Source organism: Macrotis lagotis, chromosome X (genome assembly GCF_037893015.1).
Source record: "Macrotis lagotis isolate mMagLag1 chromosome X, bilby.v1.9.chrom.fasta, whole genome shotgun sequence".
Classification (NCBI taxonomy): Eukaryota; Metazoa; Chordata; class Mammalia; order Peramelemorphia; family Peramelidae; genus Macrotis; species Macrotis lagotis.
Window position 1 is genome coordinate 382,157,553 of NC_133666.1, and position 22,073 is coordinate 382,179,625.

The following is a 22,073-nucleotide window of genomic DNA, read 5'->3' on the forward strand; positions in this document are numbered from 1 at the left end:
ATGTCTATAATGTATAAAAAATCAATATAGCAACACAAATTCTGACATTATATGCTTATATGTGAAGAATCTAAAGATATTAGTGTTATGTAAAGTAAGCTGTTTCTACAATACCGTTTCTCTACTGTTGTCACTTTAGGGCAGCTATGTAGCACAGTGGATAGAGCACTGCCCTTGGAGTCAGGAGGACAGGAGTTCAAATCCAGCCCCAGGCACTTTGACCCTTGTTGGCTGTGTCACCTTGGGCAAGTCATTTAACCCTAATTGCTTTACATCCAGGGTCATCTCCAGTTATCCTGATGCTTATCTAGTCATTGGTCCCAGATGACCCTGGAGGAGAAAGTGAGTGTGGTCTTCTTCTAAATGAAGGACAAACATTACCTCATTACCTCATGAATTTTAGATATATTCTTTTGAATACAATAACTTCAGACCATCACTATTGAAAATGAACTTTGCAATACTTTTACACAAAAACACATGGAAATGACCTAAATTGAAGATTCAATCTATTGTATGGAGGGCAACCCATTTATAAAGTACCAAAAACAGTGATGATTGATGTTGTCCTTCATTCTCAAAGAAAACCATGACATCAGAGGAGGTGATGCTATGACAAGCACACACTTTGGATTTGAGTGAGTGCTGTGCTAAGTCACAAGCCTCACTTTCTCCTCCAGATGTATCTGGGTCCAGTAGCCAGATATGAAACAGGATAACAGGAGATGGCCCTGGATGCTGGGCAATCAAGGTTAAGTAACTTGACCAAGGTCAACACAGCTAGTAACTATCAAGGGCTGGATTCAAACTCCTGTCCTCTTGATTCCAAGGTCACTGCTCTATCCACTGTACATACAGTCATGAAATTCTAGGTCTGAAGGGTTTTTTAGGTCAGAAAAAACTTTCTAACAATTTTATAGCTATTGAAAAAGTAGATTTGCTTACCTGGAGTGGTAATGAGTTAGTCTTCCTCCTCTCAACCCTGTGCACTTTTAATCAAGACTAGACAAAGGCATGTTAGGTTTGTTATAGAGGAGAACCCTGTATTTTGGAATGTGACTACTGAGATCACTTCTAAGTCTCAGATTATTTGATCCTGTGATCATCAAATCCAAACACCACATTTTGCTACTGATGAAACTGAAGCCAAAGATAAATAGCATTCCAAGATTCCGTAACTAATTAGTAGCAGAGCTAGAAATAGAAAAGAGGGAATTATCCTGTCCACTTCTCCTTCTGCTATACAACTGTATTTTATAACTGAACTGGGAAGATAAAATTTGAGCTTCTAATGCCTGAAGTTAATATCAGGTAATCATCCTGATGTTTGTAACAGGAAACTATCCTGTATAGCTATGTGCCTTTGATTTGAGACTAGATTTGAGACAGAACATCCACAGGTAGCAGCTATAAATAGAGAATGTTCCATTCCAAAGAGCTTTCCCTGCATTGGAGTGGTGATCATAACTGCCTGAAGCTTCAGAAATCTGGTTTCAAATTTAACATCATTATATTTAGGATATGTATGCAATTGGATGGATAAGCCATAGAGCTATTGTATCAGCATATATACATATATTTCTATGTAGATTGGTAATATGCATAAGTATATGTATATGAGTATATAAATATGTCCTTATATTTATATATATGAATGTGTGTATATAGATGCAGACACAGATATAGATGATATGATGCCAATCTTGTGCAATTATCTATGCCCAGAGTGAAAGAGAGACAAGAGAGTAAATGTATGACATCTGAAAAATTGAAGTGTTCTGAATTCAACTACACTTTAATATTGTTTTCATTGCATTGCATAAATTATTCTCTTGGTACTCTCTTTGCTATGCAGCAGTTCCTGCATGTGTCCCCATGTTCTTTCAATAATTCATTATTTATTTCTCATTTCTTATGATGTCATAAGAACACTTAGAACACTGTCTGGTACTTAGGTACATAATAAATATTAATTGATTGACTAACTCAACAAACTACAACATATCACCAGCAAAGAATTTCAGAGATGAAGAGGTATAAAGGATGCCATCAGAAAGTCACATGACCAGAAAAGAAGTTGGGTTGCCCAGGCACAAGAACTTGGGATAACTGTCAAAAGCCATGGGTGACTTGTATTTAATATCCATACAATGTCACCAGACCTAAAATGGAGCTTCCAGCTCACTTTAGGTGTCCCTGTGGAGGATGTTTAAGAGAATATAGACAAGAGCTATCTAGAATTAGGGGACTGAATTCTATCAAAATATCTTTAGATCATCAATCTTTAAGAAGAAATTTACTCTTGATGCTTGGATCTATCAATACCCTTTGATCTATCAATACCATTACTAAATCTGTATTCCAAAGAGATAATTAAAAAAGGGGGAAAGACTCACATGTACAAACACACACACACACACACACACACACACACACACACACACACACACACACACACACACACATATATATATATATATATATATATATATATATATATATCAGTTCTTTTTGAAGTGGCAAAGAATTGGAAATTGAGGGCATGCCCATCAGTTGGGGCACAACTGAACAAAATGTAATGTATAAATGTGATGGAGTACTATTATTCTGGAAGAAATCATGAACAGTTCAACTTTAGAAAAACCTGGAAAGACTTCTAAGACCTGTTGTTGAATGAAGTTAGTAGAACTAGAAGAACATTATTCACATTAATAGCAATATTGCATGATGATCAACTATGAGAGACTTAACTCTCATTAGCAGTATAATGGTCAAAGACAATTCGAAAGGTCTATGAAAGAAAATACCATACATATCCAGAGAAAGAACTATGGAGTCTGAATGCAAACAAAATCACATTATTTTTCATTTTAAATTTTATTTTATACTTTACGTTTTTCCCTCTTGTGGTTTTATTTCCTTTTTGTACTGATTATTCTTTTACAAAATAGCTAATATGGAAATATGTTTAATATGGCTATGCATATACAATCTATATCAGAGTGCTAGTTGACAAGGGGAGGGAGAAGGCAAGTAAGGGAGAGAGAAAAATGTAGGACTTAAAATTTTACTGAAAAATAAATGTTGAAAACTATCTGCATATAGTTGGAAGAACAAATTAAACAAATAAACGAATGAATATATGAATAAATGAATAAATACATAAGTAAGCAAATAAATAAACAAATGAGTGAAGACAGCTTAAGTGCCAATTCATCAGCCTGTTGATCTTACCAGTTGTCCTGATGTATTCATTTTTTTGTTTTTGTTTTTGCAAGGCAATGAGGTTAAGTGGCTTGTCCAAGGCCACACAACTAGGTAATTATTGTCTGAGCCTGGATATGAACTCAGGTACTCCTGATTCCAAGGCTGGCACTCTATCCACTGTACCTCCTAGCCACCCCATGTTGTGATCTATTCTTGAAGTTACTTAGTATTATTTTCTTTATACTTTATTTTTGCTTATCTTTATATACTTAGCCCAGTGTATTTTTTTCCAGTAGAATGTAAGGTCTTGGAGAGCAGGTACTACTAAATATCCCAGAATCCAACATAGTGTCATCATATCAGTTTCTGGTTATCATTTATTTAATCAAATATATATGTACATATATATATGTTTATATATACTTGTTAATAAATTTTTGCACTTTGTTTCAAAATCAATTAGGAAAACATTCTTCAAAAGAGAATTAAATTGCTTATTTTAAAAAATCATGTGAATTGGGCATCAACCTTATGGGGAAAGAAGAAAAATTTTTTTAAAAATTTGTAAAGTTGTAAGATTTTTTTCTTTTCCTTAAGTAGATTAAACATTAAAGTTTTTGCTCCATTAAGTGCATTTCTCATACAAAAAAAAACAGAAACTAGAATATCAATATTCTGAACTGAAACTGAGAATTATGTTAAAGGAGCACACCATCTTAGAACTGACAAATTAAAAATATGTGGCTTCATTTTAACTCAAGACCAACTCTAACAAACTCAATCACAGGAAAGATATTTACAGGAGTCAGGGCACAGGGTTAGTTAGCCTGAAAGTATTACTCATGGAACCTCAAGGACCACTGGATAGGAAAAGATCTCATATAATTTAAATCCAAAGCCATTTTTAAGTGTTTAAGACAAAGAGAGGTCTTTGTCTTTTTTAGTTAAGCCTTAAAGTATATATTTTTTCCACCTTGAAATTGTATCCATCAACACTTCTCCCCATCATATCCAAGGTAGTTTCTCTTCTCAGCTTTCCTGATAGCTAGCATAATGCCTAGCACAGAGTAAGATGGCAGATTTAGTTGATAGAAGGATATCAGCAATCATCTAATCCTATCTTCATGTTACACATGAGTGACCTGTGCCTCAGATATGTTCATTGACTTGCCAAAGTTCCACTGAGTAAATGGGACAAGATAGGATTTGAACCAAAATATTCTGCATAGTGCATTGTTTTTCCCCTACTATTTCAGCTTATTTATTGAATGAATTCTCTATTTCTGTTCATCACATTACAAAACTCTTATTCACCCAAGCTTGAAAATTTATAATCCTCTTCAACACTTTTCCTATACTCAATCGAGAGATTTTCTCTAATTTCTTGGTAAAATGGCAAATAGCATTGTCTTTTCCTTTGCATTCTTACTTCCCATTAAAATCCTGTAATGTCTTTTCATCTTAATCTAGAATACTTCACTAAAAGACTGCCTTGACTCTGTTTGTTCCTCTCTTGAGATTCTCATATTACTTTATGTTATGCTATTCCTCTATATTATTGTATTGTCTGCTAATGTTTTAAGTCCCTTGAGGGACAGACAGACAGATGGGCCAGAGGAGGGAGGGAGAGAGACAGATAGAGAGAGAGAGAGAGAGAGAGAGAGAGAGAGAGAGAGAGAGAGAGAGAGAGAGATAATGACTTAATCATCTCAGTGTTTCCTACAACCCTCAAGCACAATGTCTTTCAATAAAAATGTTTTTGAATGAGTAAGATTTGATCTTATTAATGATTTGACTAAAATGCTATTCTGATATTTTTTCTTTTTTCAAACTGAATTAGGTGCTACTGAGATTCAACAAGAACTTTTTTTAGATATTAGAAAAATAACTTAGCTAACATTTATATACCACGTGAAATTTTGAGAAAGACTTACAGATATTAGCTTACCAAACATTCAGAACAACCTGTGAGTATTATAGGTGCTATTATCCTCACTTTTTTCATTGACCTTCAACTTCATCACCATAAGAAGTTCCCAGGAAGAACCATCCTCTATCCATGCAGATTGGCACTCTCTATGAAAATGATAATTTTAGTAAATTTGTTTAAGGGCATAGAGAGTATGAGTGATTAACCCCGAGTCCCATAGCCAGTAGTTCACTGAGGCAAGATTAGAAATTTGATCTTCTTGAATCTCATGACACCTCTCTATGCACTCTGCAACTCAAAATCTCCTGTGGTGCCAGGACCTTTCAAATTTAGATAAAACGTCATCAGGACTATTTTAGTAAAATCCTGTAAAATTATTATTAAAAAATGAAATTTTGAGAAAGACTTACAGACATTGTCTTAACAGTCACAATAACCTTGTGAGGTAGGTATCATAGGTACTATTATCCTCACCTTTTTTTTAAATAAATTTACAACTTTATCATCATAAGAAGGTCTCAGAAGAAAGATCTTCTATCCATGAAGATTGGAACCCTCTATGAAAATGATAATTTTAGTAAATTCCCTTGAGGACATGAGAAATATCAATCTATTTTTAATTAAATTTATTTATTTATTTTCCTCCATATGCTCATGTATATTTTTGTTACAAAATTTTCTCCCACCCTCCCTTCTAATGCTCCTCCCCTCAGTGGTGAACGATTAACATTGTACATACATATTTTGATAAACATGTTTACAGATTAGCAATTTTCAGTATAAGGAATTCGGATTAAAGGAAAGAGATAGATAAGAGATATTTTTTATAAAGTATTCATCAGATTCTAAAGCATTGGGGTTTTTTTTGTGTGTGTGTGTGTGTGTGTGTGTGTGTGTGTGTGTGTGTGTGTGTGTGTGTTGTTTTTCTTCCTCTGGATGGAGACAAAATAGTCCATAGCCAATCTAATTCAGTTGTCCTAGCTTCCTGGACTTCTGAGAGGAGCTACTTTTATCAAAGTTGTTCATCTCATAATGTTGGTGTTAACATGTACATTGTTCTCCTGGTTTTACTCCCTTTACTCATCATAGGATTCTATAAGTCATTCCATGCTTCTCTAGAGGCCGACTATTTGTGGTTTCTTATAATACAATAGTATGCCATAGTATTCATGTACCATAACTTGTTTAGCCATTCCCCAATTGACGAACATCCCCTCAATTTTCAGAGAAATATTATTCTAAACCAGAGCACATTTCTGTTCTTGCACAGATTAATAAATTGAATCAAAGAATTAAATTTCTCTCTTATGATCTCATAACTAATGGGTTTGAAATGGGATTTGAGCCCACAATTGTACAATTGTCATATTCACTTCATTACATACACAGAAATAACATCCCTTTCAAGAGGCCTTGGTTATCCAGGTTTATTTGAAGCTCTTCAGTGAGGGAAACCCAGTCACAGAAGCATCCAATTCAACTTTAAAATAACTACAATTCCATTTTATCTGGTCCATCTATAGATATTTCTTGAAAGTCAACTTTATTCTAAATATTGCAAACATGATAAAACATATTTAGCTCTATCTTTTTAAAATCAATTATCTCTTTTATTATGAATTTAACCAAAACATCTCAGTATACAAAAGAGAAACATCAAGCAACAAACATTTCTTCAGTGCTTTCTATTTTCCAGGCAATGTGCTAAATTCTGAAGACAAAAAAGTAAAAAATTAAATGATTGTCATCTCAAGGAATTTATATGCTATAAAGAGCCTTATTTAAGAAATTGTGAGTTTTAGTTATATACAGTTCAGTTTTTTTAAGGCATATAGTGTATATAAAATTTAGAATGATAGTTAAAAAAAACTTCTCTACTTGTATCCACTTTATTTAGTTTAGTTGTTCCCTTTAGTATATTTTAAAAAATTATTTTATTGATGTCATTTGTGGCCTTTTTTTAATCTCTAACTTACTGTCTCTTACTCTACCAAATAGAACCATGTTTTGTGATACATATATATGTATTATCTACCAAAACAATCAGCTCATTGACCATATCTGAAAATTCATATCTCATTTTAGGGCCTCTAGTCATTATTTCCCTTTCAAGAAGTTGGAGTTATATTTCAACATCTGTCTTTTGAAGTCACTACGATTTACTATTAAGGGTAATTCTAGTATCCAATGACCAATTTGCTGCTGATTAGTCTCCCCAAATTTAGCTTATCTTTGCCTTGGTTGACAGAGCAGTCACTGTTACTATATTTTCCAGTATGTGGCATCTTGCCAGAGTTGGCATTTTATTGAATAATAGCGGGAAAACTTGAATATCATCCTGATAGCCATGAAATAATAAAGGATTTAAAGGAGCATGTTCAGTGCATAAGATCCTTTATGGGAGGAAAAGGACATGGACTGAATATAATTGAGCATAAATGAGTTGAAATTCTTACCAAAGGAAGTAGTTTCCTCTTGGAGAGATCCTCCCAAAGTTCTCAAGCAAATGTATATGTTACATATCTCTCAATTGATAGTTAGAGGAAAAAGTCATCAGAATGCAGATGGAAATTTTCATCTTCCTCCAGTTAGAGTATCTTTGGACAGTTTCACCATTTTGTTAGCTTAATAAAAAGCGACAACTAAAGAGAGAATAAAGCAGGTAACTGGGGGGGGGGTGTCCTGGATCCTTCAATATTAAATTAATGAGCAGATAGTATGTGTGAAAGAATGAGAAAGAATCTCTTTACCAGGTATGGAGACAATAGAGAGATGAACTGTAACATTTTGGACAGCAAAAGAATGATTCCAAGGAGATTGGACAGCAAGAAGAATGGGTCAGGAGTATTAGAAATATAATATATTAGATTATATAATATTAGATGTTAAAATTAGATTATATAATATATTGTATATTAAATATATAATATATTAATTATATTAGAAATATAAAAATGTCAAAAATAGATAAGCTTTATTTATGATCATAGCTAGGCAGTTACCAGACATGGAGTCAGGTTGAATAGTTTGGTACACACAGTAGATTTATCTCATTACTCAATAAATTCCCAAAACAAGTTCCAACTTCTTAATTATTAATTTAATGCAAGCTCTACCATTCCATAATCACTTTCTTCATTCTCTTACTATATACTCCATAGTTTCATACCAAACTACAGCCCTACTCTATTATTATTTCTCAAAAGTTATTTCCTTTCACCACAGGAGTTTTCTTAGTAGTTTGTTTTAAAAAAAAATGGGGATGGAATATAAAAGAGTAATAGCAAGTGTCAGGGATACTAAAGCTCAGAATGAGAGGAAGATAACAAAGAATCTAGGGGCCACAAGAAAGAGTATTTGGTTTTTTGACCATATTAGAGAAAAGGAAATCAGAAGAGAGATAGAATCACTGCTCTGAATATATGGTACAATGATAACAGATGATAGAGAGAAGGCAGAGCTGCTCAACCATTATTTTGCATCTGTTTTCTCTGCCAAGGAGAAGAATCTTTGGACTAGAAAGGACAGAACAGAAATAGATAATGGAGAACTGCTACCAAGGATAAATAGTGTGAGAATAATGGAGCTTCTGGTTGCTTTTGATAAGTCAATCAATTGATTAAGTGACTGCTTTGTACCAGCCAATGTCCAAGGAGCTGGGGATATAAAAACAGAAATAAAATAGTATTTGCCCTGAAGGAGTTTGCATTCATTCCTTCAGGGAAGATTATACACATACACGCACACGCACATACATACACACACACACGCGAACAAACATTAGCATGTTGGGGGGAGAGGTGTAAAAAAGGTAGTTGCACTTAGAGAGATCAGGAAAGGCTTTATATAGAAAGTGGGATTTGATTTGAGGTTTGAAGGAAACTGGTGATTCTAAATAGTTGAAGGTAAAAAGGGAGAAAATTATTGGAATTGATGACAGCCTTAAGATTTGAGATGTGATGCTCTGTATTAAAGGGTAGTAAAATATAATAAGGATGGAAAAATAGGGTCAAGACATGTTAAAAGCTTCAAATGCTTAGGGGTGGCTAGGTGGCACAGTGGATAGAACACCAGCCTTGGAGTCAGGAGTACCTGGTTTCAAATCTGACCTCAGACACTTCACAATATAATTACCTAGCCATAGGGCCTTGGGCAAGCCACTTAACCCCATTGCCTTGAAAAATATTTTAAAAAAAGCTTCAAACGCCATAAGAGTGTGCATTTAATCCTAACTGTAATAACCAGCCATTAGAGTTTACTGAATGGGAAAGTGATGTGGTCATGCCTGTTCATTGGGAAGATCACTTTTGTAACTGTGTAAAAGGTGTATTACAAAGAGGAGAGATTTGAAGCATAGTAACAGAATAGGAGGCTCCTGCCCAGGCAGGAGGTAATGGGAACTTGAACTAGCCTGCTGCCCATATGAGTTCAAGTCATCTGGCCCATATGAACTATATTATCAAGTAGAAGAATAATAAATATTATATTATTTGGGTCAGGTGTAGAAAGAAGTGACAGATGTAATTACTGAGGCACTATAACTAATCTTTGAAAGATCATGGAGAATGAGAGATGTTCCCAAGAGGGGAAAAGCTCATTTCCAGAAAGCGAAAAAAGCAATCTTTATACTATAGGGTAGGAACTGGACTGTGATTCCTGACATCATCCTACAATATTATATTGAAGAAATAACTGATGCTATCTATGATAGAACATGATCATTAAAGTTCAACATTGCTTCATAAAGAATCAATTATGCCATGCTCATACCATGGCAATAATAATAATGATAACTACAATACCAATAAAACTAGTACTTACATAGCACCTATATGTCAAAGACTATGCTAGGTACTCTTATGATTATTATCTCATTTGATCCTCAGATCAATCCTGAGTTCTGTGCTATTATTATTTCCATTTGACAATTGAAGAAACTGAGGCAAACTATGATTAAGTAAATTGCCCAGGATCACATAGTAATTACATAAGGCTACATTTAAATTTAGATCTTCCTAATTTCAAGCCAAGTGCTCCATTTAGTGAATTTTCTACTTATTTGATTGATAAGGAAAGAGCTATAGATAAAATTTATATGGATTTTAGTGAACTATTCAATGGAGATGCTCAATTTTTTTCTTGTAGTAAGAGTGGAAAGATGTAGATTAGACATTTAGATGAATTCAAAACTGGTTGAATTTCCAGGCAAAATTGAATGAAAACTTCTGAAAGATAGAAGTCTCTAATAAAATGCTCCAATGCTCTGTGCTTTGTCCTGTATTATTAAACGACTTAAGTGAAAAGATAAATAATATACTTATCAAATTCTCAGCTGACACATCTATGGGAAGATTAGTTAACATACTGGTTGGCAAAATTAGAATCCAAAAATACTCTTGGCAGGCTAGAACATTGGACTAAAGTGAATAGGATGAAATATAATGTGATGTAGTAGATAGAAAATCAGGAAGACCTGGGTTCAAGTCCTGCTTCTGACATAAACTGAATATGTGATACTTATTTAGGCAAATCATTTACCTCTCAGTGCCCCAAGGCAACAGTCAAAGGCTAAATATTGTAGAGTAGGTACTGGTCTATATTGGTGAAAGGGATTTCCTCACAGAAAATTCCCAGTAAAATCACTAATAACCTTCTCAAAAAATAGTTAATGTGCACAAAATACTAGAGGCAGGGAATGACTAGAAACTAGTTCATCTTAAAAAAAATTCTGGAACAGGTTAGTGAAATGCAAGCTGGTTATGAATCAACATTGTGCAGTGGCAACCAAGATAACCAATGAAATCTCAGGCTGTATTAACATTGATCAATAAATCAGTACTCGTTTCTTACATGCCTACTGTGTGTTAGACATTGTTCTACGTGGTAAGGATAGGAATAACACAAATGAAACCATAAGAGTTACAGTGTCTGGGAATAGATAGGTGAGAGTCCAACTAGACTTTGCCTTGGGCAGATCACACCTGTAATAGTATTGTATTCAGTTCTTGGAAGTATATATTATTAAGAACAATGTCAAACTTCCATAGGCATTCCATAGGAAGGCACACAGTATGAAAAATGTTAAGGTCATAATTGAAGGAACTAAGAATTTGTAGCCATGAGAAGATATAAGGAAGTCATATTAATTGTTTGCAGGGATTTAGGGAGCAATCTTGTGGGAAAAGGATGAAAGCTATTTGGATCTACCTCAATGGGTAGAAATGAAGTAATAAAGTTACAAAGAGGTAAATATGGGTTTAATTCAAGGGAAAAAAACTCTGTAACCCTTAGGGCTATCTAACTATGGAATGGGATCCTTTAAGAAATGGAAAATTCTGTCTCATAAGAGATTGAAGCAAAATTGGATGATCTTTTGGCAATATTGGAAAAGAGATCTTTGTTTAGGTATGAGTTGCATTAAAGCTCTGAGGTCTCTCTCAACTCAGAGATTTCTATGCTTCTGTTGATTCTTTTTTTCTTTCACTCAATGTATAAGCTTAGGAGTTTATGGCAGCCAGCTTAAAGTACTCCACCCCTATCCAGTCCTGAGTTGCAGCTTCCTCAGGATTTCCCACTGTGTGTGGAGGGGAAGGTATTAGCAGCAAAGCAAACAATCAGGATTAGCCTAAGCAAGGGTGATGGCCTGAAAGCAAATAACCAGCAAGGGTGACCTGCTTTTCCAAGAAAGCAATTCCATAAAAACTCCTCCTCTCTTTCTTTAATATAGAAAACTAAAGCAACAACAAAAACAGAGAGGAAACTAGCAAAGAAAAAAAGACTTAGACTACAGAGACTGGGGTTCAAGTTCCATCTTTAAAGCCTAATAACCACCCATGCTATTGCGTATCACCTATCCCCTGAGGTTTTCATATAGAACAAGGAACTAATTCTTATCCCATCTATTTAACAGGGTTATTGTGAGAATCATAATGAGTAATGTCTATGAATATGTTTTATACACATGTCATGTAGCCACAAAACATGATAGGGTATCTAGTAATAAGGTAAACAAAGCAATGTGCAAATAGAACATAGAATCTGGAGTCAGGAAGATTTGAGTTCAAATTTGACCAGAGATACTAGCTGTGTGAATCTTGGCAAGTTCCTTCATGTGTATGCCTCAGGTTCCTCATCTGTCAAATGATTTAGAGAAAGAAATGCCAAACTGTTCCAGTATATTTGCTAAGAAAACCTCTCAAAAAAGGGTCAGTTAAACCGGACTGAAATGATTAAATAGCAAAATTGTCACAAGACAAATGATACATCATCCTTACCTGGTACTTTTTACTTTCTGATTGCATTCATTCTGTCTGAATGGTACCATAGCACTATCAACTAAGTAGTGAAGAAACTAGAATACTTGATAAATGTTTGTTTCCTTCATTCCTAATAATGGCTGGGATTCATAAAGCATTTTAAGCAGTAACTTTGGGTAGAGGTTATCATTACCCCCACCATTTTACATATGTGGAAACTGAGGCCAAGTAATGTTAAGTTATTTTCCCAGGGTCTCATAGCTAATAAGTATCTAGAATCCAGAACAGGCCCCTTTTTCTTCCATGCACTAATTCAGCAATTTCTATTTAGCTATTGGGAAAATTTAGCTTTTGGGGGGGGGAGGAAGATATACAGTAAAAACTTCCATACAATAATATCTATTTATGCATTGACCATTTCTAGATATGTGACAGTCATGTAGGCATTTCCCTCTGATGTACCTTGATATGACGGTCCCTGATGTTCTCTGGGAATTCTTTACTCCATATTGAAGGACTCTGAATACTAAAGTCAAAGAAGTTTGCTTATCTTTCCCAAGAGAAAAGGTTGATGGGTCTGTAGAAGTCACTTTGTGACAATAAAATGTATTCTGATTTAATGCTGATGCACCATATGCTGCACTGTCATGTTTCATTCTATTATCCAAGATCTTAATAAAGAAAAAAAAATACCAGAACTGAAGTTTTTTTTTTCCTTAGTGCATTTTCAGGGCTCTTTCCAACTAAACCAAATGCAATTATGAAAGAAGCTCAACTCCCCAAAACAATTTAAACAGAGGTAACTGCACCATGTATTGGGCTAAGCCAAGCAGTAAAGTCATCTTGGCTGCTTTGAAAGACTCTCAAGTATGCTTTACACTCAGCTGCTGTGGGGTTATCTTTTGAGTTTCACAAGGCAGCATTTTTACAAACCATGAAAGGCTGAGGAAAATGGGACACAGAGTCAGGAAATCAAAGGGAGAATATAAAAGCCTAGTTCATTTAAAGGAGAAAGTTATTCTTACCCCCTACTCCCCAAAAAAGTCATTTTAAATATCACAACAAATTCAAGCTTCAGAATAAACAATGTTCTTACTACACACTTTTCTTTCAACTTTAATTTCTTCCTACTGAGTTCATTAGCAAGTTGTTTGCTTTTTTAGGCAGGATGACTGGGGAAAAACTTTTTAAAGACTCATTTAATGCAGAAGTCAATTTCCACTAATGTATTCCTAACATGGTATCCTGATGTTTAAGAGCATATATTATATGTGTGTATATACATGCACAAATATATATATATATGTGTGTGTGTGTGTGTGTGTATCCTGAATATTGTAAATGTGCATATATATATATATATATGTATGAGTATACATATATACTTTTTATATATAGGTATATATAGTATTCCTATTTTCCTTTGTAAGAAAAGAGGCAGAGAAATCATCTTCAATCAGCCACTGTTCATTTTCTGGAGTTGCTTTTCTGAGTAGTGGGAATCATAAGTGACACTGATTATTTATAACAACTGTAAGAGAGGTAATTGTTTCAGATAGGACTGTTTTTCTCTTCAATTATATAAAAACCGTTCTTAACAGATGTGAAATTTATAATGCTACTATTTGCAGCATGGATTTCACTTTCTAAACAGCTATAGGTGATTTTTTTTTCTTACACATTTAGCCTGAAGAGAAACTAGACATAGTCCTGCACTTAATCTTTATCTTAAACTAGTGAGTTTTTAAAGACAGAAGCAATTCATTGATTTTGTCCTTGGGACTCTGTTTCCTTGGAGCTCAATAGGTAAGTTTTGTATGGGTCACGCAGACCACCCATTTGGTCAGTGATGACATAGGACATCATGCATCCTAAAGAAATCCAAAGCTACTTTTGTTCATTTTGAGTGACAAGGAAGGAAAGGAACACTGTGTTGGAAGCCAAAGTGGACAGGAAAATGAGACAGCCTAGGCAACTGAACTGACCATAAAATATTCATTACAAAGATAGTATACAGGAAGAAAGGTCTTATTTAAGCACTTGGTATCAGAAGCCTTGGTAACGATGTGGGTCTTTAATTGGTATAAATATATTCTGAAAAATGGGGAGTCAAAAGACATATTGACTTATTGGAATCCCTAAGGAAGAATGAGATTACAAAGATCTCCCCTTGTCCATTCATTCTTCAATAAAATTTTTTGTTGCAAGAGCCTCTACCAGACAAAATATGTTTGGATGAAAAATTCTTCAAACAACACACACACACACACACACACACACACACACACACACACATAAAGAAAACAAAAAAGAATCAGATATTAAACTGATCATAGAGGGTAACCATTTTTTTGGACAGTTTCCACCTTGCACAAATGAAATGCATACAGCTCCTGTGTCTTTTGTAAACTTTTGTCAAAAATGAATAGCTAGGTTTTTCATTAAAAGTTCATTCTCTCCAGAGTACCTATGAGGTTGAAATAGTTTTTCATGATTACCAAGGTAAGCTCTTGGAAAAAACCCTAGAAGTCATTACCAATTTGCCAAGGATACATGTAGATTCCTGTAGAGATCTAAGAAATTATATATATATATATATATATATATATATATATATATATATATATATATATATCCCAAACAGTTTTATAGATATAACATAATAACATACTATATTGTAGCTCCATTCTCATATGCAACCAAGGCAATTTCTCCTTTCACTACTTTCTGTAATTGTTCAAGAAGTAATGGGTATATAAATAGTTATAATGATACTTTTCATTTAGTTTGCACAGTCTAATACTATTAAAAGAAAGATGCAAGGTTTATCAGGAAGTATACTTGAAGATTGGATTCAAATTTTCTTTTAATATTCATTAGCCAAATAATCTTAGTCAAGTCATTTACCTCTCTGGGTTTCAATTTTTGCATCTATAAGGATTAAAAATAGTATAATAATGCCTGTAGAACTGCTTTCACAAAATTGGTATGAGGATAAAGTGAGAAACATATACACAAAATTTTAACCTAAAATCCTCTATCAACAATAGCTATTAAAATTAAAGTTCATACACATTTATTATTACATTTGATTCTGATTATTTTAAATTGTAAGATAGAAAGGGAAGGTTTATTTATTCACAGATATTAGGAATACAGAGTGAGAGTTAATGGAACTTTAAAAGTTATCTGTAGAGGATAATCATCTCATTTTAAAGATGAAGAACTGAAAGCCATGGACATTAAATGATATTCTCAAGATCACATAAGGTAATATTTCAGAGGAAGTATTCCCAATCTAAAGCTACTTTTAGATTTAAGAAAATGTATATACCATAAATTTTATATCTTATTATTAGTTATTATCTGGAACAGAGATGAGAAGTCTTTTTTTTTCTTGCATCCTTCCATATACATATATATATATATATATATATATATATATATATATATATATATATATATATATCTCCCTATATGTATTCCTATAGATTCCTATTCTACATCCCTGAGACAAAATCTCAGAAGTGAGATTACCAGTTAATCTGATTTCACAGCAACAAAACTGACTAAACAAGTTATGATATATAAACATAATATAAGATTACTGCCTTCTAATAAACAATGTATATGATAAATACTGAAAAGTATGTAGGAAGCACTTATCTAAGACATATAAACTAAAGCAGGGCAGTTAGATAGCATAGTGGATAAAGTGTTCTACCAAAAGTCAGGAGATTCATCTTTCCAAGTTCAAATCTGATCTCAGATACTTTCTAGCTGTGTGACCCTAACGCTATCAGTCTCAATTTCCTCATCTGTAAAATGGAAAATGAGATGGAGAAGGAAATAACAAACTACTCCAGTATTTCTGGCAAGTTCACAACTGAAATGACTGAACAACAAAAAATGAACTGAAGAAAATTATATTTACAATTTTTGCAAAAGCATAAATAGAAAGAACAAGTAAGGGGCGGCTAGGTGGCACAGTGGATAGAGCACCTGCCCGGCTGTCAGGAGTACCTGAGTTCAAATCTGACCTCAGACACTTAATTATCTAACTGTGAGGCTTTGGACAAGCCACTTAACCCCATTGCCTTGCAAAAACCTAAGGAAAAAAGGGGAAAAGGACAAGTAAACAATGTAATTAAGCCCCAAAGAAGGGATATGAGCATATAACTCCCTCCCTTTTTGGCAGACATGGAGAACTAAGTGTATAGAACACTCCACATGATGTCAGACTCAGATGATGCATTGCTGAAGAGCTTGCTTGACTATATTTTCCCCTTTTTATTCTTATTATAAAGAATTACTTTCAAGAAGATAAGAGAGAGGGATATAATAGATCCTAAAGGAATATAAAAACAATACATTAGAAATAGTTTTTACCTCCTACTTATGGTAAGAGTAAAAATTCCTTTTTCTAGAGCAACTCTACCTGGGCTTCCTTATGTCTATGGGGTCACAGAGGGGCCTCCTACTCTTTCTTCTATCAATGTAGTCTATATCAGTAACATCATCTTGTTTTTCACTGAGGTTTCTCATCCTAAAAGGTACATGTGGATTATTCTTAAACTTTGTTTTTTGAATTCCAGAGTTTTCAAACAATCAGTCTCTCCCATTCTTGTACATTTGTTCTAAAGTCTTCATCATTCCTTCCTTAGTAGTCACTTGCTCATGAAGAAATATGAAATAAGCATTAAATGTCTTTTTTCAATCCTTAACAATTTTAACTTTGAGATTATTTATCCATCTCATTAAAATTTGTGTAGGTTGGGGGTAGGAGGAAAGTTCGTTTTAATGCATTAATTTATACTTATTAAAAAGGGAGCATTATTTAATTGCTAAATCCAAACACAGATATCAAAAAGTCCATTTGTTGTGATAGGGAGACAGAAGTCCTAGAATAGTGATAACATTAGATGCACAAGGATATTGAAGCTATTCTGAAAAGGTACTTCTATATTCTACCTCCTCATTATACCCATCCAAATCAGGGAAGAATAGATTGCTTTAATCCTTAACCCAGAAGTGAGGTCACTGGTTAATCTAACTTCACAGTAACAAAAGAACCTCAAGAGATGAAAAAGTATCCCTTGCTGAAAGTCCACATTCCTTTGCCTAAACAAGCCTTTCACTCTTAAGCAGGAAAAATTTGTTGGTTTGACTCTCTTAGCTGGCCTGCAGTAGCATGTGACCCTCAGCCCTTTAAAGCCTTTTGTGGATGATATAATGATTAACTGACCGTTCAAATGCTAGAAATGTCACATTAGCAGTCCCTATAAACTCCTGAGAGAAGAGGCAGCAGAGTGTGAAGCCTGAATTCCACAATGGTGTGGAAAGAAATGATTAAAGTCACAAGTGGTTCACAGCAGCTTATAAATGCAATCCAAGATTGCTAATGTTATCAATAATGGACAGGGTGTACATACTGGAGAATAGTAACAAGACCAAGCTTGCTTTTGTTTTTATTTTTCAATAAACTAAGAAAAGCTATTCTCCTAATGGAAATATTAGTTATCAGCTGTAAATTTTGGAAATGAGTGCTATGTTTGGGGAGATTGTTTGATCATAAATATTTCAAAGGGCATACTATTAATTCAGACCAATCAATAATACAGCAAAACCCTGCAGCTAAGTTACCAAAAGAGAAAAAATTTATTCATTAACTGCATCCCCAGTGAAATACATATCCAAAGGTTTAGGCTTCAGATAGCAAAAATTTTACCAAAATATTATATATATATATATATATATATATATATATATATATATATATACATATATATGTATATATATATAATTACCCAAACATTATTGAAGTGATAGAATGTCATGACTTTTTAATTCTTTGAGTAGTAAACTGAATACTTATTTGTGTTTCTTGATAATTTGCTCAAACAAAAGGGAAGAAATTGACATCATCCAAGTTTCTTTTGTCTAACTTGACAGGAAATCATCCTTCAAGTGGTCAGACTCCAAGCAGGATCTTATTTGAAAGGCCTAGGGGCCCAATAAACGGAAGTTTTCATCTCAAGAAATTACTGAACTCTAGTGGTTTTTCTTTTACTTTATCTTTTGACACCCTGGCAAACCCATGTGGACCTCTGGTAGAATGAGCAAAGCAAAGAGTTGGCTTGGACTTGGCATGTCCTTATATTTTTGTGGGTTGATGGATCTTACAACCACGGTGCTGTCTGTCACTCCCATGCCCCTCAAAGAACTGGAAGTACAAATGGCGGACAAGACACATTTTCAACATCGAATGAAAAGAAGTTGGGTTTGGAATCAATTCTTTGTTCTGGAAGAATACACTGGAACTGAGCCTTTGTATGTTGGCAAGGTAAGAACTGCAATATAGATATAAAACGTGCATTACACAAGGGTGGGAAAGAGAGTCAGTAACAATGGTGAATTTAAACACAACATCATTATACTTCATTTCAAGATCATGAATTTAAATATTGTCAGTTTTCTTCACACAGTTGTATATACATTGTACTTTGCATTTAGGAGGCATTTCATAAATGCTCATTTAATTAATGAACTTTATTATATTCCAGAAACTGTGTTCTAAACTCCCAGATATAGTAACAAGGACATTAAGCAATGCATCCATGTTAAGTAAATGAAGTCTATAAAAACTGAAAATTCATCTTAGTTATTTACTCCCTCTCTTATAAATGTTTTGGGAGGATGCCTATTCATAAATATTTCAAAAAGCATACTTTTAATTCAGGCTAATCAATAATACAAAATGGTTTATAGCATGTGTAGTATGAATATATACATAGTCAGCCATATACAATACCTGTGTCTGGGGCTTGAGAAATTGCTTAACATAAATGAAATGAGTTTTAAATGCCTTTTTAATCTGCAACCATTTCAGTGGCTGACAACCATCTCATACATGCTTTTACACAGTAGAATAAGGGAAGGCAAACATTTTGGTAGACAAATGGGAAAGTATCACTTGTTTTGCTGGATAATCTGCCAAAGGAGAATTGTTTCCCTAACCTCACACCCCTACTTTAAGAAGTAGGAGTGAAGGTCTAGAGGAAAGATGATGTTCCCAAGAGGACAGTGAGGTTTCTCAGGGGCAGCAATATCAAACTGGCATGAGAGAGGAAGGGATATAGAAGAGAAGCTACCTCCAGGGCAGTGAAGGACAGGGGGAAAAAAAGGAAACTCCTAGAGGCAGTGGTAAAGAGAATGCTATACTTAGGAAAATCGGGAAGACTTGTATTTGAATCCTGCCTCTGATACTTACAACATATAGCCCTATAAGAATAATAAAGAACAAATAAAGAAAAGGCATACACTGATTGCTTAGCATGTACCAAGTACTGGAGTAAATGCTGATAGGACAGAAACAAAAATGAAGACAACCCCTCCTCTCAAAAAGTTTAATATTCTAATAGGTATAAACAACACATATAATTTTTCAGCTGTAAATAATGCCTTTAGAAGTTTTTTTTACAGACCAATTGTGAGACTCAAATGAAATAATACACATAAAGTGAAATTAAAGTGGCATGTGTGTCAATTACTATTATTACAAGTACAATTACAAAAATACAGGATTTTTCAGAGAGAAACCATGTGGGTACCTAGCAATAATGATAACAAAATTATATTTATATATTCTTTGTTTTTTTTAAAGGCATTATAATATTATCCCTGGCCCTGACTTTAAAAAATAAAAAAGAAAGCAGATGTCATCCCTACATATAGACTTTAGATAGTGCTTTCAGATAATTTTGCAGACTTTTTGAATCAGAATTACAATTAATTATTCTTTTATTATCTAGCTTTTTTAAAAATGCTGAACTTTCTCCTATTTTATAATTGAATTTTAATCAGAGAACTATTCTGTAAAAGCAACAACTGAATGAATATTGGAGCTAAAGAACTGAATTGAAAATAAATTTTAAAATTCTATTAAGGAATAACTTAAAGGTTGATGACTGTGGCCACTCTCCCCAGGAACAAAAAGAAGTTTTGTGAGCCTGAGTTACTCATAGAAACTCAAGAAACTGCCCAATGTAGGAAACAAATACCTAAGAATTTAAAGCCTCAGAAATGCTTCTCTCATCCCCCATATCTAAACATTTAGATTAAGTTTTGTCAATAAGACCTTCTCAAAGTTTCAAAAATCAACCATTTCCTCTCAAATCCCATTGATTCATGTGCTTATCTCTTCATGTCTAGAAAACATAAATTCTTCTTCCTGTCTCCAGTTCACCTGACATACTTATTACAAATTCATCTTCATAAATACAATTCTCATCATGTCATTTCTGTTTCTGAGCTTAATATAATTGACTAAAACTTAATAAACAAAACTTAAACTCTTCAGTTTTCCATCCATTTGATCATCTCTACTAGATGCCTTTACCTCACCATCATTCTCTCTCTCTTCCCCAATAAAGATATCCAAGAGTCATTTTACTTCCTAGGTCAAATTTTCCTTACTGTTCTCCTTTCTATAATGATTCCTTCCTTATTCTGAGTACCTAAAGCATTTGTTTAACATAAATTGATTTATAGTTACATATTATGAATCTTCTCTCTCTAACTCAGGAGTTCTTAACTTTTTTTCTGTATTATGGATCCTTTAGTAGTCTGGTGAAACCTATGGATTCTTTATCACAATAATTTTTGTAAATGCATGAAATAAAATGATTGTAAAGGAAATTAAAGGTTAATAAAAATAAAACTATATTTCTTTCCACCCAAATTCATAGATCCCCTTGTAGTCTAAATATGAATCCCTAATCTATCAGCTCTAGATTAAGAACTCCTGCTCTAAACAGATGTCCTGGGTCACTGGGCATTGGGGGGGAGCACCTAAAATAAACAAAAGGCAATAAGTCTATATAGAATAAATAAAGGAAGCCATTCTTCTCTTCTTCCTCAAAGATTCGTTCCTTTTATTCTTCTCGTATCCCTAAAGATGTCTCTTAGTATTATTGGTGGCTCAATGCTTTGTGAAAAACAATGGAAACCATTGGATTGAAAGTAGAGTGAACACTTAGGGATTACTTATATTTAGTAATTAAAGAATCTTCCTTTCTCAAAACCAAAGGAAGGCAAGCCCAACCCTTCCCTAAGTACTCTGGGGGGGGGGGGGGGGAGTAAAGTACCAAATGGAGCCTTATAGTCATTGATGGGGCAGGTAGATATAAAAGAACAAAATAATGTTTAAGGATATAAAAAGCACTGAATTGTAGTTAAAATGATATTTGAATCTGGATTTAAGGATTTGTATGTAAATCCTGCTACTCATTGTCAGTATCAACTCCAATCTTGTAGTTAACTTCTTTACCCTTCAGTTTCTTCATTTGTAAAATGAGGGGTTCAAAAATAGATGGTATATAAGTTATTTTGTTGCTCAAAATCTATGGGCCTAGTACAGAAGCAGCAGCCAGGAAAATCGCATGGCTTGACCCCGATCAGTGGAATCCTGGTAAATCCAGCTCTTCAAGGAAAAAAAATACACACAATATACTTCTAAATTTAATGTGATTTATGAATATTTTCTCCATATCAGTTAATAAATATTTGTTAAAAGCTTACTATGTGTTAGGTACTATGCAAAAGACAGCCCCTCCTCTAAAGGTGCTTACACTCTAATGGGGAAGACAAAATATAAAAAAGTAATTTTAAGGAGGTGGGGG

The 22,073-nt window shown here is 33.9% G+C and overlaps 1 protein-coding gene across 1 annotated transcript in view; it reads left to right on the forward strand.

Moving 5' to 3' along the window:
- The window catches only part of CDH20 (cadherin 20), a 300,334-nt gene that overhangs the window by 213,709 nt on the left and 64,552 nt on the right, over positions 1 to 22,073 (forward strand). The window contains exon 3 of the mRNA XM_074208681.1: positions 18,346 to 18,736. Coding sequence (XP_074064782.1) covers positions 18,491 to 18,736 — 246 coding nt within the window. The 5' untranslated portion in view covers positions 18,346 to 18,490. The remainder of the gene's footprint in view (positions 1 to 18,345; positions 18,737 to 22,073) is intronic.